Source organism: Argiope bruennichi, chromosome 6, assembly GCF_947563725.1.
Source record: "Argiope bruennichi chromosome 6, qqArgBrue1.1, whole genome shotgun sequence".
In the NCBI taxonomy this organism is placed as follows: Eukaryota; Metazoa; Arthropoda; class Arachnida; order Araneae; family Araneidae; genus Argiope; species Argiope bruennichi.
The window spans coordinates 124633347-124654194 of NC_079156.1; the positions used below are offsets into that span (position 1 = coordinate 124633347).

General features: G+C 32.4%; 1 protein-coding gene across 1 annotated transcript; it reads right to left on the minus strand.

Moving 5' to 3' along the window:
- Window positions 1–3085: 3085 nt before the first annotated feature.
- Window positions 3086–19771, minus strand: LOC129971966 (uncharacterized). The gene is made up of 6 exons (XM_056085946.1): window positions 19471–19771; window positions 18074–19113; window positions 17105–17980; window positions 16240–16930; window positions 5716–5787; window positions 3086–3216 (listed from the first exon to the last, which is right to left on the minus strand). The coding sequence occupies exons 1-6, from the start codon at window positions 19769–19771 to the stop codon at window positions 3086–3088; spliced, it is 3111 nt and encodes a 1036-aa protein (XP_055941921.1).
- Window positions 19772–20848: the final 1077 nt, after the last annotated feature.

The following is a 20848-nucleotide window of genomic DNA, read 5'->3' on the forward strand; positions in this document are numbered from 1 at the left end:
CGAAAACCATGAATATACCATTCTGCAGGTTGTTTTTCAAACTTGTCAAAATACATCTCATAATCTTTATTGCTGAATCATTTGTTTCCTATTTTAACTTTAATTTAGTGAATATTTCCGTTATTCTGAGATCCATTGGGAAAATTTCCGTTATCACTTGAAGGGCTTCTGTAGAAATGGTTGCATATGCCCCAGACATAATGATGAGAGAGCGCCGCTGGATTGCATTTAATACTTCTTTGATTTTCTTTAGATTTAGCTTATCTCCCCATACTCCTTGCCCAAAAGAACAAATGCTCCAGTGTAGATTCTTCTTAGATGGCATTTCCTTTTTCTATAAAATTTATTCGCAACTGTCACTAATTTATGTTAATACATTCACTTTTTTCTTGGCCTTACTAAAATACGACGTAAATGTTAATTTACTGTCTTATGTAACTCCCTAGTATTTAATTTGATTAGACACATTTATATTGTTATTGTCCATTTTTATGTTAGGCGGATCTGTTAAATTTTAAACGTTCACCAAATGTAATAGGCATTTAAATTGTTTTCTTTTCATTAAACTCAAGTTTATTTATTTTGTCCCATGCTAATAGCCTATGAATTATTTTTTTTCCTTAATTTCCAGTTCATCTTTTGTTCTTCCCGAAATTATTAGCAGCACATCATCGGCATACACCTGTATAAAGCAGCTCTCTGGAAGATTGCCGCTGGTGTGGTGTGGAGAGGGGAGTGGCAGCTCAGGTGTCTTCCTCGGCATCTGACCGCGGTTCAAAATTACGAGGTCCGTTCCAAAATAGCCTCAGTGTTGCTTCAAACGAGACGTTAATATAACTAAACTAAACTAAACTAAACTCTGGAAGATTGATCTTAAATGTAGAATTCATAACCAAGTTCCAGAATAACGGCCCCCTGCATGAGCCCTGTACAGTATGCTGCTTTCGCTCTGGATTTTGCTTTGTGCAATTTTTGTAGTTATGCGATTCCAAGCACTTGGAGTAGCTTTCTTCTTTTTGCATATATTTAGATCGAACATGCCCATATTTGAGACATTTAAAACATCTAAGGGGCTCCACAATTCTCTAAATCTATACGATCCGAAACCACACTGTAGCCTTGCTTTATCTTTAATTATTCGGGACGCTTTCGGGTTCAAACTTATAACTCAGTGAGTCGAGCTACCTAGTCTTATTTTTCTATATAGAACCTGCATATTCCCTACTATGTCATTGCTTCGCTTGATTTGATTGAGAAAATCAGCTACACTTGACCATCACATTCAACAGAAGTTATCCGTCATTTTTCATTTAACAACCATATTTTGAAGAGCACAAGAAAATATTAACTACAGCAATCACTACGGATCCGAATCCCAGTAAAATGAATACTATAATGTAGCAGATTGTTCGGAATAATATGTTAAAGTAAGTGCGTTCAGGATTATTATATTTAAATGATCAGTTCATATGTACGTAAGATTGAAAAGAATAAAATTCATATGTAATCAGTACGTGATTTGCATCTAAATATTTTCTCCGGAAAAAAAAGTCCCTAACGAATCTTGATCTTCCAGATATTTTATATTATTGAATCTAATCGTTTTACTAATAATAGGAAGAGAACATGTAAAATGAAAAATTAAATTAGAAACAGGATGTTTATACATTAAGCCTCTTTTTTATATATGCACTGACTATCTATTATACTAACTGCGTGCTAGAGATTGAAAAACTAGTTTTTTTTAAATATAGACTTTCTTTATTAAAATAAATAAAAATGATTCCAAAATCATGGAAACTAATCTATTGTAATTTATAAATATTTGGCATAAAGCCAAAGAATAATAAAGTTCACAGCATTTGTGATCCTTATTGAAAACATACATATGTCAATTACGCTGACAGGTTTTGTTTTTGTCATATAGCTGATAGAACAGAATTGGCTAGAAACATTTTGCCTCGTTTATATCATATGCTGGCAAAAGATTTTCTAATTACTGAGATTAAACCTGTCACGTGTCTACGCGTTAAAAAATTTATACTGAAGAAGATATGAAATCTATCGAGGCAAATTTCTTGATCCAGCATTCTTTTAATTCACATTATTTTCTGTTTCCTTTATAATTCTTAACTTCTCTGTATAATGAGTTGAATATTAAACAATAAATTTGGCCTTTATAAAATTAAATTTAAATATTAGTTCTAATCAAAAATTTTGTTCTGCCGTTTCTGCGAAATTACAAAGATTAAAGAATATTACACAAAATACGCAATAAATGGCACTAAAAATAAAGCAATATATTAATCAAGATTCCATCTTGCATAAAAAGAAGCTGAACGGTTAAGAGATAACATTATACAAATTGACCTAAAGGTGAGTAATAATTAGTACTTGTATGTTGTACGTGGTTAAACTTGGAACAAATGATGTACAAACCATTTTAAAAATTTGCTAGGCTTACGGAAAATGTTCTATTAGCACTCACACCACCCGAAGTGGTTTGAAAATTTTCTTCCTGCGATGAGTCGACTAAAGATGCGCCACGTGAAGGGCGGCCATATATCACTAATGATGATTAATTACAGAGTGCAATCGAAGAAGATTCCGCTCAAACTTGTCAGATGTTAGCAAAAAGTTCTGCGTAAGTGATGAAACTATCCGTTTGCATTGGAAAAATTTACAAGGTTAGCAAATGAATAACTCCTCAACTAACACTTGCAATTATGGTACAGTGTCTGAACATGTTTGGGATTGTTTCATGGCCATCAAACGGAACCGCTTCCAAACCTTTTTTAACTTGTGATGAGAAGTGACTATTCTTCAGCAATCTTGAAAGATCGCCTCATTGGTTATCATCCATTGATGCTTTTCCACAGACCAGCAAACCCAATATTCATCAGCAGAAGATTTTATTGTGCGTACGGTGGTCTGCAAATGAAATTGTTCGCTATGATCTTTTGTCATCTGACCAGACTAGTACTGTTAACGACAACAGTGACCAACTCCGTCGAGTTCACGAATTACTGACGGAAAAACAGCCAGCTTTACTGAACCATAAAGGTGGTTCTTCTACACGATGATGCTAGGCTTCATGTCGCTCGGGTGACCTCTGATACAATTCTGTCACTGGAATCGGAGCCTCTATTGAACCTTCCTTACTCACCTGACATTTGTTTTTCTGATAATCACTTGTCTTTAAGCCTAGATAATCATCTGCGAAATCCACAGTTCAGAGATAGACAGGAAACAGAGTTAGAAATTTTTCGCAAATTTGAAGATAGTGACTTTTTAAAAAGGGAAATTATAAGATTGTTTCCTGTTGAGAAAAGGTCATTCTTTTAGGAGAGTGGTTATTCTGAAGAATAAATTGTATTATTTCCAAAATATTTTATGTTAGTTTTCTTTCAATAAAAAAACGGTAGAATTGTTTTGGTTTTCTGATACATGAAAGAGAAAAAAAGTTATATTCAGCACTAGTGCGAACAAGTTTGCAGACATCATGCATCTTCATGCATATTTCAAGGTCAAATATGCCTTTTTCATCCAGTGGAAAGTCTATATAAAAGGAAAAATATGTGGCAAGCTAAAAAAAACTGTTTCAAAATAAATGTTTTGACCGAGTTTTACGAAGACCATTTCATAAGGCATCACATGTCATCTAATTTGAACAATAAGGTTGTGCTTTGTTCTGTTATAATAAAATCCTATTTTGCTGCAACACTCAAGATATTTTAAGACAATTTCCCAGCATCATACCTCAATAAAAATCAAACATTTAAATGTTAAATCTCGATATCATAGGATCAGACACAGTGATCTGTTTCAATTGTGAGGCAGGTCGTTGGATCCATAATGCTTACAATTTTTCAGCTGTGTTATAAAATCTGATCCTACAGTATAAGTTAAAGGACTGTATTTAGAATCGCAGAAATTATTCTAAGGATCCAAAATCGACAGGAATTTTTCTGAATTTTGAGGATTTTAGGGTGATGTGAATCGGTTTAAGGTCTTGTGATCATCTTATCATGGCTCATACTGAAAAGAAACCTTTTAGATGCGCCGAGTGTGGAACCAAGTTTCTTGACTAATTCAAACTATATCAGACATTATGAAAACAGACATCTGGAACACATCATCACCATCATTAAGAGACAGTAACATTATATCGTGGCTCATAATGGAGATAAATCTTTCAGATGGGTAGAGAGTGTAATTTAAATGGTATCAGACATTGCAAAAACATGCATGAGGATATATACTCAGAAAAGCAGACATTAGAGCGGGAGTTATGACCTGACCTATTTTATAGGAAAATCGTTCAAAGTGTACAGTATGTGGGCAAGATTTCTCGACTTGGAAGAATAGTGTTACACATTTCTAGCCAGACGATCAGAAAAAAGCCTCTTACCTCGAAATAAACGAAGCAAAATCATTGGAATTCTTTTAGTATAATATATATTTTCCATGAGTTGATATTCGGCATCTTGTCATTGATGAAGATTGGTGTCTTTCATGTGTATCTTATAATAAAAGTTCGCCAGCTACCGTAAATGTTTACTTTTTTTTTTGAAGAATTTGCTTAATTTTTCTATTTATAAAACTTTTTTGTCTTTTGAACATAATTTTAAAAGATTTTTTATTAGAATATTTGGTAAGAAATTCAGCTCCTTCTATATAGTAAAATGAATGATTTTGAGAACTAAAACAAGAATATTTTATGATTTTTACATTTTTCCTACTCTAAAATTTTTTTGATAATTTAAACATCAGAAATTATGAATCGATTATTCATTTAGGATTTACAAATCTGAAATCGTAAATCCCAATTAAATTGTACAAATAATAGTTTATTGCTTTTATTATTGCCTTTTTTCACAACATTTTTCAGTGGATGGTAAAATTTCTTAAATTTGATTTTAATCAACAAATAATAATATAAGGCTCATTTATTTTAATATATCATATATGATATTTCACTAAAAATTATTAACGATTTTTAATATATCTGATATAGAAGTGTAAATTTCATAAATAGCAATTTCATATTTTTGATACACTTAAAGACAATTCTTAAATTAATATTAAAATAAAATTTATGAGATTGATTGTTATAGATTGCTACTTTATAGCAAAAAACATTCTCTTCGTGAGATAAAAATTTCAGCAATTGCAAAATAATTATTCCAAAATTTTATAAATTATTAGCTTTGCCTCTTCTAAAAATAAAATACGTTTAGGGAAAAATACAGGAAATATATTGGATTGTCGACTATACAATATAGATTAAAAAAACTAATTCAGAAATAGACGGTTGAAAAATCAGTTTACGCAAATTTTAATAAGAAATATGAGACGTGTTACTTTTGAAAGTGTAGAAAAATATTAAAGAAAAATCATTTGTCGGAATGTTTACAGAAAAACGGCGGGTAGTAAAGCCAAAAAAAAAAAAAAAAAAAAACGAAAAAAACTCAGAGTTTAGATTTTTATTAGTAAATTACATAGAAACAAAAGATAGAGTTAATATACAATACAGTGTAATGGAATCCATATTACTGAGCAGAATAATTCATAGCAGAAATATTATTAAAGAAAATAAAATAAATGATGATTAAAATGGTTGAAATTTGTTTCTTTTCTCTCCAACAAGAACGTGTTTCTCGATCATCAAATCTCAAAACTCTTAATATGTGAAAGCATCGTTGAATATCGTACCATTTCTCTGCGTCCCACAATCTTTCTGCACATTCATTGCAGGATTTGAACCACCAGCAACCAAAAGTAAACCTATAAAGGCAATGAATGCAATACAATCAGTTTCTCTCTATACAATCAGTTATTTATATTATTATTATTATTATTATTTGTATTATTAATATTATTATTATTTTAAAACATCGTTGAAGAATATTTAATTCAAAAAAAGTTCCGTATTGCTTTATCATTTTTTTAAAAAAATTGATTAGTATTTCTAAATCCATTGAATGTTGAACTCTAAAGAAATCGTTTGCTTTGAAATATTTTATTTTAGAAAAATTGTCTACGGTATAATGGAAATATAATTACTGCACCAAATTTTTCTGGATTTTCTATTGATTTTCCTTGATCTTAAATCTTAATCTTAAATCTCTTGGTGCTGTAAAATGCGGAAAAGAGAAGCTTTTGCGAATAAAGTTGCTCTTCATAAATAAAGTAGTTTTCTAAAGGATAAATTATTTTTAAACTCAATTTATCTACTGACTTTTCGTGTTCCCCATATGATAAATCGTAAGCAAGTCCATGTCGTTGTTTTGGCAATTTCGAACCTTGGTCAGATGACGAGGAGGTCACCTGAACTCCACCCCCCCCCCCCCATCCAAACTTTCACATTACACCAGCAGGAGAACTTTAATTCCAAAGTATATAACGTTCTTCAAACTCGCTGAAATGGCATTCCTTCGATCGCATTAGAAACCCTTCAGCTCTGAAGGTATTATACTACTTTCAGTATAAAAAAGAAACAAGCATTGAATTCCAAGAGTGCCCTTAATACAAATCTCAAAATTACTTTGTTAATTTATTTAATAGCAATTAATAACAATTTTCATACAATAAAAATGCAATCCTAGTTTAAATGTTTAAAAACAGTATAGTATGCAAGTGCAACAAAATTCTACCTTAATAACTAAAGTAAAATTAATATTGCAATATTTTTAATTTGTAGCGACTGTTGATAAAATAGTGAAACTGAAGAATGTGTATAAAATGGATCGATGTATCTGTGTATGCTTCAATTGCATTTACGAGTGTCGAATTCTTTTGATTTGTTTCGCAAGAATTTCTTCCAGTACCTAATGGAAAACATCAAACATTCTATAATGTAAAGTATTGCTTATCCATTCAGTAACATATTATAATCAGTAGTGTAGCAAGGAAAGTGACCAAAGTGAAAAATAAATTTTTTCATCCCTAACTGTTATTAGTTAATGGTTTATTAATTGTAAATGGCATCTGCAAGTGTGACATTATTCGTTCCCTGTATGATGATATTTTATCTTAAAAAGTCATATAAATGCACTAATTATTTACTCCTATTACGCCTCCAGTCAGTACGCCACTTATAATAACATTTGAATACTTTCATTGATTTTAGAATTGATGGTATAATGTTGAAAAAGATAAACGTAATCAGTTGTTTATAAAAAAATATAATTTAAATTAACTACATTAAGGCACTGACGAAAGGATACAGAAAAAAATTAAAAAAACTAAAACGAATTTTCATTAATTTATTATTGACTTTTGCTGTTTACAGAAAGTGAATTTAAAACTGGAAGAGGAATATTTTGGAGAATTCTGCTAGTGGAGAATTCCGTTAGTGGTATCAGCAACGCAGAATTTCAGATTGGATGAACTGAAACAGCTGAATTTTTGAATATGCTGACAATCCTATAGAATAATAAAAATACTGTTTAGAACTATATAGAGAGAAATAAGTTGTCAGTCGACATAAAAAAAATCATTGGTATGCACTTCAAGACAGCTGAAATCGTTTCAAATAGAGAGCAGGGAAGTAAATAATTGTTTTTCATTGCAGAATATTTTTGCTGGATTTAAGTTATACGCATTAAATGAAATGATACATGGATGCTTAGTACAATTATTAAAAGTTCTATTACTCTAATGCTACTCACAGTTCGTGAATATTGTGCATAATGGCATTGAATTATTTTATTGAATTGTGTGTATATTAGTGACTAATGTTGTTTCTTCCTCGATAGGGTTTTTTCGAAATTCTTTATTTTCCACTCTTTTCTATGGTATGAAACAGATACCATTATCTATATAAATACTAATTGTTCTCTAGAGCTCTAAATAGAGATATTTTTACCTTCAGGCTTTTCACAAATAGTATTGTATGATGCACTATTTTTATCACAAAATATTTGCTTAGTAATTCAAAATACATTCGTGCTGAGTGAGGTTATTTTATGCGATGTATCATTTATTTTCTTGCGTATTGCTATGATCAGGAATTATAATTCCAAGCAATTTGAGTTTTTAAAAAATTTCGCTCACAATTGTTCTTTCATCAGTTTCGTACTTCCAGGCCCATAACAAGTAGTCCATACGTCAAAACTGTTCCTAAAATTGAGAGAATGTGTCTTCTGCGGAAGGAAATCATACTACATCCCGATACGACGAAGATCTTTTCTTCCAACATCAATTTTTCAATCGTTGGACATTCGGAGACTATTCCAGAGCTGGCCCTTACCTCGTATTTCGAACAGATTATTTTATTTAGATTCTCCATCTCCAGAGGAATTTGTTCGGGAATCCAAAACATCAGTACCAAAGGTACACCAACAAATACCAAATTCATGGTCGAATCGAAGTGGTAAGTCACCGAGTTCTCGTTGAAAGAGTACAGCAATATCTGAGTTAATACAGCGAAGCAGTATGAGAAATGACCACCACATGCAATGAAAGAAACGCTAGAGAAGTGTGTTTGTAACTCTTCAAGCATCTTGATGATTTCTTTTCTACAATCAAGATATTTTATCTGGATTGCGGTAGTGAAGTCCTTAGGTGGACATCTTTCCAGTTCTTGGGACAGGTTTCTAATATGCAAGCTCAACCCATAAAATATGACACAAAATATCAAAATAAAGGAGTTAAAGTATGTTGGGAATAAGAAGTAATAAACGAAAGATTTCCAAAAGAGAATGAAACACTTTAACACTTTGTCGGTCACTGGAAATCCATAAAAGAAAAACCGAAATCCTGTTTCATCTCTTTCTATTGCATAGGCCAGCAATGTTGCCAAACTGTAAATAAGCGGAGAAGCTAATATACAACCTGCTAAAACATTTATTTTCTTCTCAGAAGCTGAATTTTTAATAAACTGTACCTTTTTCATTGCAGTTTTGAATTCGTACCTCTTGCGTTTTACTAAAAGAATCACCAGTATGCTGGACGTGACGCTAACAATTCTTTCTAAGGCCCATTGCACCTGGTAACCGTTCTTCTTTACCGCCATCGTGTACATGAACAAAATATCTAAGTAAGTGACAATCGTTAAAGAGAAGAGGATGAAAGACAATATCCGATATTTTTTATATTGTGTAATAACAAGCCAAGACACAATTTTAAAGATCCACATAATTTATAAAAATATCCAGCGATATCTTCTCTTATATATCAATGACGTTACAGTGTCTTGGGAATTCTAAGCTAATGAATATTCACCAAAGGTAATAGTTGCTCTTGTGAGGCTTGTTCAGTTTTCGTTACTGGATCAATAAAAAGTGGCGCTCGAAAATAAAGAGATGTAAAAGAAAAGTTAGTATCGATAAGTTAATTCGTCTAGCTTTTGTTATGTTAGTTATCATTATAAAATCACAGAATGAACACAAATTCTTAAAAAAAGTTTTGACAAGAATGCAAACAACAGGAGCGTGTTTTGAAAGAAGTGCTTCGATGTCAGTAGAAGTAAATGCGATAGTTCAGTTTAGTAAAATGAACTGAACCACTGATAAAATAAAATAATATTTATTGGAAGATTTCATTCATGGTAAAAATGGAGCATCGATACATAATGAATAGAAGATTTTATTGTCAAGAGAAAAAATTGCTTTCGAATATGATATGAAATATAATGCACAATTTATTTGAAAATAAAATTAAAACTTCTTTACGAGAGAGCGATGGATTTACTGTGAACTTTTCAGTTTATAATTTCAGAAAAAAAGCAAAGTTGGATTTTAAAAATGGAAAATCCATTAAAATATGATGATTTCATTCAATTTGTTGAATTGGACTTCAGCATAAAGCAATTATCATCATATAATGTCGCCGATATTTTTTAAATATGGTATATAAGATTCAAAAGTCATTTTTAAAAAAGAATAATTTCAATCTATTTGTTAAATATGGATCTCTAGTTCCTCAGTTTTTGAGAAATAATTAATTGCTTAAAGAAAAAAAATATATTAACTTGCCTTCAATGTGCTGAATTAGATTTCTTTAACTAAATAAAACTTCAAGAATTAGAATCATAGTTCATGTTGTTAATAATTATTACCTTGTAGTGAATAGCATATAAGCCAGTTAACAACAGCACTACACGAGCATATGCTTTTGTTTCCTGGTTATGTTACTGGACTGCGAACCACAAGTTCCCAGGTTCTACCTCGCGCATCACATATTGCTAAAACCTTAAGACATCTTAAAAGCTTCAGAAGTTCGAACAGCAGAACGCGGGAGCTAAAAAATTTCGCACGTAGTTTCTTCTTAGGCAGTTGGAGCTCATTGAGAAAGGAGTTTCTGTTATTATGATATTTAATAGTGCAATTGTGAGAATAAAATCTTAGAATTTTTTTTTAATAAAATGCGGTGAAATGTAAATTTTTATTTCATAGATATGTATAATTTTCTTTAAAATCTTATCCTTTTATTTTCATCTTGTTCTATAATATCTTCATTCGCATTCTTAATCCTTGAAGGAGTTTTCATTGTTCTAACGAATAAGGATGAAACACTTAGAGTGATAAATTTGAATCAACTGCAGAACTCAGCTTAAAAAAAAATCTTACATTACCCGTGTATTCTTCCCTAACTCTGTTCTAGTACGAGAATTTCTAAATTACATTTTTTAATGTAATTTAATTGGTATGCCGGTTAAGGTAAATCAAAAAATATCATAGATATTTACATAAAGCGAAGACTAATTGTAAATATCAGATCTCGATTTCTTCAGTAGCCATCGAGCTTTGGAGCTCCTCAATAAAACTCCACATCATTGGCATTGACTGTGGAATCCTCATAATATTTTACATTTCAATCCGATTTCAGATGTTCAGGGAATTGAAGCCGAAACTAATGTAAATTCTTCTTCAGAAAAAGTTAAATCTGATTACAGACCTGAAAACCACAAACATGAATTTTATGAAAAAGAGATATTTGTCAACGGAGAAAGTGGCGTTGACATACAAAAGCAGAGTATCAGGTTTTGCAGACCGGATCCTGCAACAACTGATGAAGAAAGTTAATTGCGACTTGAAAATAGCAAATGGCAATCTTTAAATAACGATAAAAAAAATTCATATACTCTCTAGAACGTGTTATCAACAAAACTATTTCAGATTGTAAAAATATTTCTGGAATAGCAAATTTGATTGCTGATCCTTTGAATCCTGATCTGCCATCAAGAAGTAAAGAGCCGGAAAATGGCAAAAGGCAAGTTCCAGAGGGTGAGACTAATGAAGATATATCATAGGAAGTGCATTCTCAGGGTTTCAGTAAGAACAAGAAAATGGCTGCCTACTTGAAGGAACCTAATGCTACCAAAAAAGCAGATAATGCCGTGGCTGCACCTTCAGGAATGTGTCCTCGTAAGAAGAAATTTTCTTTCAGTATATGTTCTAAGGTATTCACTATTCAATATCATCTCAACAATCATTACCGAATCCATTCTCGTGACAAACTCTTTATGTGCGATCTGTGTAAGAAAGAATTCTCTCGGAAATCATATCACAAGGTACATTACAGAATCCACACTGGCAAAAACCCTTATGTTTGTGGCATATGCGGAAAAAAATTTAATCCGAAAGCAAAACGCGACACTCATTATCGAACCTACACCGGTGATATACCTTTCATGTGCGACGTTTATAATGAAAGTTTTACTCAAAGGGGAAGTCTTAATAAACATAAAATTAATAAGCACACTGGAGAAAAGAAAGCCTTTTAAATGTCCAACCTGTGAAATGTCTTTCAAAAACATCAGGGATGGCATAAAGCATCACAAGAAAAGGCACGAGTGAAATTGATTTGCAAAGTATAGAATTAATTCTTTTTAATTTAGAACTGCATAGAATTTTTTATTATGTTGAAAAAATCCTGTTTGTTACCATTATATTTTTAAACTTTCTTTAGGAATTTTACTATTTTGACGAAATACATTTCAAGATATTAAACATGTAAGCTATTACATTTTTAATTGGCTATTGACGATGAAAATAAGATTTTCTGTTCAAATAACTTTTTATTAAAGTTTTTACTGTTTTTAATTTTGTTTCTTTTCTCATAGTTTTTGATACTAATCATTAAACCCTAGTAAACCACAAATACAGCTCCCTCAAATACGACAAACATTTTTCCTTATTTTGGTATTCATTCATAAATTAAATATTTCTAAATGTAATAATGTTCATTTTTAACAGTCTAGTTCTCCCGAGTATTTGAGCAACAATTTAGATGCCAACTAAGTACTAGTTTTAAGTAATGGTACGTATTTCGGTCTTTTAAATCAACAAAAATGTTTAGGTTTGAATAATAATTGTAATAATCAACTGCAACATTGTGATTTTCAATTGATGTAAGCATTATATTTTTTAACTTGATGTTTAATTTTTTAAAAAATGACTTTGTATTTTTCCAAATGGAAAATATACACAAAATGTAAATTGTATTATAAATATTAATAAAGAATTTGCCTAAGAAAACCTTTCTTTAAGTATTAAAATCATGTTCGATAAGTGATATTTAATGCACTTTTGTAATTAGTTAAATAGAAATTTTTAAATTAGATATCAGATCCTAATGCTTCTGTATTTTTTTCTTTCTTTTTCAAAAAAATTCTTTGTTATAATTTGCAATACAGGATTAAATTCGGTAAATTGAGTGTCAATTACATTTTCAATGACTTGTGACTCTTTTAATAATAAAGCTAAACGTGGTGACGTGTGAAAGGAAAATTAGAGCTCCCAGCGTTGGCAAATGCACATTTTCAATATTATGAATTTGAATCTCGAAATGAGGCTTTTGTAATGCTTTTTAGTACTTTAATTAAAAACCACGAGACATTTTCGTAAAAATTTCCCTAAGCAAAATATTATTATTACATCATATAAAAATTGATTATAATCATTTCAATGATACAAGTTTTAAGCGTGTCATTGCGTTTTCTATTTTTAACAAATTAAAAATCATATTTTAAACTTATTTTACAGCAATACGTTTATTATTGAAGTAAAACTCTGATTGATTTAATTGTTTAAATTAACATATTTCCTATTTTCACTTTGATAATGCTCTAGATATTATGATTTGGCTGAATTTTCATTATGAATGGTTCAAATGTAAAGTATATTTTTATTAAAATTTTTGAACATTTTTGTTGTTGTTGTTTATAATGGCACTTGCCATGGACAAGCTCGCTGACGAAGTCAGCGATTTTAAACCAAGGGAGCGTCTCTTGTTTTAGTAGAGCCAACTAGGGCCAAGAGTACGTCTTAGCTACTCATGCATCACATTCGCTTGCACAGCCCCTTTTTAGAGGGGGGCACATTCACATATCTCACAGATAGAACAGTTGAAGAACAACCATGCCCGAACCGGGACTCGAACGCAGGACGCCTAGGTCACGGGGAAGACGCGCTACCCCTATGCCAGGACGTCGGCATTGTTTTTTTTTTTTTGTACAAATAATTAATGTTTTATGTCGAATCATGCTGGACTAAAAATTATTAAAATTTACCCATTTTTAATACTGCTGCCTTTTCTTGTAATATAATCTTATCTTGTTTCGAAGACTGGATGTGCCTAGAGATCTGACCTTCAATCGTTTCTTCTATGCGGCAATGAATTGTCATGCCTTCGAATCATTTTCTGGAGATGAATTTAAGGGTCTTCATGCAATTAACTTGCTTAGCATCGTTTGAATTTCAAACAGCGTATTACGGATACCCTAGTTGTAATGATAAAGTGATCACAGTAAAAGAAAGAAAAAAAAGTAATCAGTCGAATCTGCACAGCATATCTTCAATTGTCTCCTTCTATGCGCCTTCTATTCAACAATTGTTAACCCATCATTCTGATTATGCACCATATCGATCTATCCGAATTGGAAAAAGATATAAAAACTACATAGCGGAAATTGACGATATCACTGACGTCATGTGCTGTGATTTGTTTATTTAGGTTCCCACTTATGAGACTATATAACATTTACACTAAAAGTTGTTTAATTTCAAAATTAAAAACTGTTTACGGTTTCAAAGTTTCAGAAATAAATATTGATGCTAAACTCTATAATCTAGTGAATTCAATGTTAGTTAAGATGTCCGTACGTTTTCAAAGTCGCTAACATAATTGTCAATATATAAATTATCGGATTTAAAAAATCATTAAAAACTGTTTCAATGAATTTTCACTTGATAGATTTCATTCAAGTTTATCTTTACCATGCACAAAGAAAAGTTCAATCATTTATTCTGTCGTGTTATAAGAATGTTAATATCGATCTGTTGAATCTTGCGTGAGATCCAAATATTTTTCAATAACGCACCTTTGAAACAATTGATGTGAAAAAAGGGCTTCTTGTTTCCAGCCACACTAAAAGAGGGATGACAGCATTTTTTATCCGTACTTCAAATTCTAAATGTAAAGGCTGCGACCGGATTGTAAAGCATTGCATTCGATGACTTTCTATTCACTTCTAAAAGCTGATTACGCTAAAATATCGTCGGCTCGTTTGAATCTGCTACAAGTTAAATCTAAAATAAAGGTCTTCCCTCTAAAATGACAAAATTATAAACGAGGGGAGTAGGGTTCACTTGATCATTCTCTGTAGAGTGTTTCTCTCATCAGTTTTCTGTGATCTCCAGTGTAGAACATTGTCGGCGCTGCCGAGCTTTTTTATTAATTCTTATTTCTCATCAGAAAAATTAATAAAGCAAAGACTGCCCTTTTAGTAAATAAATGTAAACGAAAATAATTGGCCCGACACCATATTTAAATTTTTTGATAACATTTAATTGACGTAGGACGAAACATAACATATAAGAACACTATTACAAAATTTAGTACGTTAACATAGAACTTTCGAACATTCATCTCTCTCCTCTCTCGGCCGCGTCTCTCACGCCGTCCTTCTTCTCCACCCTCTTCCCTCTTCAGTTCGTTTTCTGGTTCTACTCATCCGCAGCGCCCTCACACGCCGCCCCTAAGAGAAAAACTGGTCTTCAAACGGCAAAAGTTTTTCTCTGATTCCTTTGGCCAAAGTTAATAGCATATAAGGAAAAATAACTAAACTAAATAAGAACATCTCATCCACATATTGAAATAACAATGAAAGCTCCGAATATATATATATGAAAAATAATTAAACGAAATATGAACATAGGAAATATGAACATAACGAAATATGAATAATTAAACGAAATATGAAATATGAACATACATATATTAAATAAAAATGAATACATATATTGAAAATAATTAAACACAATAAGAATATAGCGTACATATGTTGAAATAAAAACTGAACAAAACATACATTAACACAATGGATATTGAGAACTAATTTTAACAAGAAAAATAACTAATGTTTAGTTTGTAGACGAGATAAAGCATCAGCGTCTTTGTTTAAGATTCCAGGACGATGAGTAATTTTGTAACTCCATCGTTGCAAAGCCAATGCCCACCAAGTTAATTTAGGGCTTTTTGGAGTTTTTTCAATTAAGTATTTTAATGGATTATGATCAGTTACGATTTCTACCGTAGTTCCATGCAACCATTTATCAAATTTTTTAAATCCAAACAAAATAGCATAAGCTTCCTTTTCAATGGTTGACCAATTTTTTTGAGTTTTGTTAAATATTTGGCTTACAAATGCGATGGGTTTATAATTTCCCTTTTCATCTTTTTATGTTAGACAACAACCAACTGCATAGTCAGAAGCGTCTGAGTGAATTTCGAAAGATTTACCAAAATCAGGGGCATTTAACGCTGTCGCCTCACATAAAGCTTTCTTCAATCTAAAAAACGATTCTTCTTCGCGTTTTCCCCAATTTACATCTCCTGATTTTTTCCCTTTGGTTAGTTCAGTTAGAGGGGTTGCAATTTCCGCATAATTAGGAATATATGATCGATAAAACCCCATTAGTCCTAACACAGATCTTACTTCCTTTTTCGTCTTTGGCCTTTCTAGTCGCTTTATTGCCGCAATTTTTTCCTCGTCTGGTGCATGCTTACCTCCTCCTATCTTATGGCCTAAAAATTGTAGTTCTCGGGCCGCGAAAGTGCATTTTTTAAATTTTACAGAAAACCCTGTCTTTTCTGATTCTTGCAATACCTTTCTCAGATGAATTAAATGTTCGCTCCATGTTTTGGAGTACACTATTATATCGTCAATGTAAGCTTGAGCATAACTAGAATGGTTTCGAAGAACACTACTCATTATTTTTTGGAATGTACCCGATGCTCCCGATAGACCAAAAGGCATAACCTTCCACTGATATACTCCGTTATGAGTAGAAAATGCTGTTAACATTTTGTTCTCATCATTCATTTTAATTTGGTAATATCCCTTTAGCAAATCTAGACAAGATAACCATTGAGCCATCCCCGCAGTAAAAACTAATTCTTGTGTATCTTTCATGGGGTAATTAGGAACTTTTGTTACAGCATTAAGGGCTCTATAGCCAATACACATTCGAATGGATGCGTCCTTCTTTGCCACACATACTATAGGATATGTAATGTCTGCATTCGAAGGTTCAATCAAGTGTAAGTCCAACAGTTCTTTCACTTGTCTGTCCACCTCTGCTCTATAAGACATTGGAACACTGTAGGAATGCGGTTTCCGTCTAGTAATATTGGGCAAAAGTTCAATCACGTGCTCCCCGATTGCAACTGGTTGCACTGGTCTTTTGAATAAGGGTTCAAATTCTTTTAATAATGTCTCCAATTCTGTTTGCTGCGTAGTTGATAAGTCAGGTGAGGCTACGGATTTTACTTCCTGCCAAAAGGAGTCTTCTTTCAATGGAGTATTTTCGATGTCACCAAATTCTTCTTCCCCTTCAAATATGACGTTCACACTTCCGGAGCTAGCAATAAATTCTCTCATTTTATTTTGATGCACATGCCTCAGACTACCATCAGGCATCTTCACTAAAAATGAATGTTCATTCTTTCGTGATTCGATGGTACATGGACCTTGCCATCTAGCTAAAAGCTTGTTTCTAGAATCAGGTAATAGAACAATTACCTTGTCTCCTGGATTAAAGACTTTCTTCGTAGATCTCAAATTGTAATAACGAGCCATTCTTTCTTGCTGTACTGTTGAAATCAATTTTGCTTTCTCAGCTGCGTCTTCTAGCTGCTTCTTAAGCTTTTCCATGTAAAGAGGTACTGGAGTAGTATCCAACTGCAAACCCTCTTCATCTGCCACCCAAGTGTTCCTCAGAATAGATAAGGGTCCTTCTGGTTTTCGTCCATATAACAACTGAAAAGGTGCTACGCCGGTCGTGCTGTTGGGGACTTCTCGATAGGCCCACAAAATGAATGGTATTTTTGTATGCCATGTACGTGGCTCTTCCAAAATGACATGATGTAGCATGTGCTTTAACGTCTGATTAAATCTTTCTACCAGCCCATTCGACTCTGGATGCAATGGTGTCGAAAATCTTGGGCTGGATCCCATTCTTTTTTCAAACTCTTGTGTCAAACTAGCATTGAAATTAGTCCCATTGTCTGATGCTATTATATTAGGCACACCTGTCCGCATGAAGATGGTTAACAGTGCTTCACATGTAGCTTTGGCAGTTAAACTGGTCAGTGGTACTGCCTCAGCCCATCTCGTGTGTTGGTCAACTAGACATAATATATATCTGTGACCTTTTGCACTTGGCGGATCTATAGGTCCAATGATATCGATGTTTACAACTTGGAACGGCAATTCTGGTCTTGCCACAGGAGTAATTGGTACTCTGTCCTTTTGATTTATTCGCCTTGTCAACTGACACTCTTTGCACTGTTGACAAAAAGCTCTGACATCTTTGGATATTCCATGCCAGTAAAAAGAATACCTTATTCTTTCAGCAGTTTTTCTTGCGCCCATGTGACCTCCAAATACCGAACAGTGAGCTAAATTTAGAACTTCAAGTCTACGCTTCTTAGGCAAAACTAGCTGAGCAACGGACTCCCCTAAAACTTTCTCTTTGTGAAACAAAAATTTATTATGGAAATAATATCCTCCGGACTTTTCATTTGCACATTTTCTAGCATATTCCAAATCTGGACAATCCACTTGATCTTTAAGAAATTCGTCCGACCTTGATTGTTCTTTAGCATTCTTTTCTGAATTTTCCACAGATAATGCCCTTATTTCTTCACTTCCCAAGACTGGGTTATCATCACTTGTTTCATCGACAATTTCTCTATCTTTAATTGTCTTCGGTTCTGTGTCCTTTTCAGAAATATCAACGAAATAATTTTCTTGAACACCCTGCAGCTTGTCCCTTATTTCTGGGGGCAACAGTACATCATCCACCAGAGTAGGAGCAACTGCACACAGCACTTCTTGGTGAATCATGTTCCCGTCTTCGCCAACGATGACACCCATTGGAATATTGACAAGAGAACATTTCTCCGCTGGACCAAAAATGCCTTTTATATAAATTGAAGCCTTATCTTCAACAGGAAAATCAGTCAATATATCTCTTCTGACTACAGTTATTTCAGTGCCAGAATCAATTAAAGCTGTTGCATTTCCATTCACACTTATACGTATCCTTTCTAGATTACAAAGACCTTTATCAAGAGAAGGTCGTCTGTGAGACATCACTTTAGCCACTACTGCCGTTTCCTTAGTTACCGGTTCTGGGTCCACGACAGTTCTGTGAACATTTGCCTTTCTTCTACTATCTTGATCTGAGTTCGTCTTTAAAAGTTTGGGACAGAACTTCTTTACGTGACCATCCACTCCACAGAAATAGCAGGTAAACTTTGGACGGTTTTTCGGTTCGCATCTATTCCGTGTGAAACCTTTATCTTGCTTCATCTGTTTAGGACTATTATTATAGTCTCTGTTATCACGGCTAAAGGCGTTATTCCTAACATTTACTTGTTGATGTCCCTTGGGATTTCGATTTGATGGTCTCCGATAAGTTTTTCGAATACACTCGTACTCGTCTAGCTTGTCTGCTAAATCTTGGGGTTTGACTAATGTCCCCCACACATCAACAAAATGGTCACGAACCTCTTGTGGAACTCTCTTCTTTACTTGATCCGTAATGATCAAATCTTTCAGTCCCTCCAAATCTGTGACATTCAAAGCACTTATCCAGCCTTGAAAGTAATTTGTAACTTCATAAATGAAATCTTTCCAACTCTTCTCTGGATTTCTTTGGTGCTGAACAAATTTCTGCCGAAAACCTTCAGCATTCAATTTAAACTTCTTCATCAAGATTTCCTTCACATGTTCAAAATTAAAAAATTCTTCTTCTGGAATTCTTGCGATCAGTTCCACTATCTCTGCAGGCATGAGAGGTATTAAACATGACACCCAGTTTTCCTCATCAATTTTCAACCTCTTGACTTGTCTCTCAAACAATGACATATATAAGACAATGTCACATTCTTTTTCGTCGAATTTTGGCATGGACTTGGAAATTTCAATCTGCGGATTGATATGAAATTATCCACCACTAGCTGAACTAGCATTAGATGCAGCCATTCCTGATTCTATTTTTTTCTTTTCCAATTCAAATTCCATCTCTCGCTTCCTTGCTTCCATCTCCATCTGCAACTTCGACTTACTCTCTTGTTCCTTTCTTGTAGAGATTATTGTTTCTAGTAAAGTTTTCACAAATTCTTCTTCATATACCTGACTGCCAGTGATTAATGTTTTTAGCCCATATACTGTCATATCAGATTTCGGTTCCTCCCCCATTTCAGTTGCCAACAGTATAAGATCACACTTGATACCCTTTGCCAAAAACGCCATTATTAAATAATAATTCTGACCCGAAAATAAGAAATTTACCCTGTTTCTTTTGAATTATACAAATACTTTTTTGTTGTTTTAAAAACGCGCAACAAGAATTCTGTTACTGCGGAGATACTCTTTACAATATTGAAAAAAAAATACTCAAATGAAAATAAAGTAAAATAATGATAATTGCTAACAATATTATCTTGATAATTTTTAAATTCATAAAACTTAATTTAACAATCTAAAATGCAAGTACATGTTCCAAACAATTTCTGTTTAATTTGAAAACATTTCTTAAAATATTAAACATAAAATGGTTTATGCACTTGCGACTAACTTTTTATAATGTAACACAAATTAACTTTTAACAACTTTTGTTGTTGTTCTATTTCACAACAATAAAATATAATTTCTAATACAACACTCCCTTTATACTTATATCAATAAAAAAGTGCAAAAGTAATAAATCTTCCATTAATAAAGATCATTCATATTAAAATATTAAACCAGAATTATTTATTTGAGCTATAGTCAAATGTTACGAAACAATAACTGAAAGAATTTAGTACATAAACAATAAAAAAAATGAAGAGAGTATTAGAATGCTTTCCCGAATAACAGCAAATAGTATTAATTCTAAGAAATATCCTTTTAATAAAAAAAAAAAAAACACAAATGGCATAAATTAGATGATAAAAAAAAACCCATAAATCTACTCTTTCCTTTTACTTATTTCTTGTTTTCTTTTTTTTTTTAACTGCCGTCAACAGGATTCATAAAACAAGAATGATTTATCCGGAACACCGGAAATACGTATATCAATCAGAAAAGTATTATTTTTAAAATATCTTTCGTTCGGAATCGAAACGAAAGTGTTACTGGTAATTATTTTTCAACTAAAATACAGAATTATCAAGCACAAAATTCAATTAAACATATCACTTATTTACGACAACAATCAAAGTAAATTTTTTAATGTCCAGAATATCTGAAAAAAGAACATAAATATCAAAACAAGTGAAACAAAAACTCGTAGAGCTTATTATTGTATTTTCCAAGAATTAATTCGTTGCAATGTTTATGGAACAA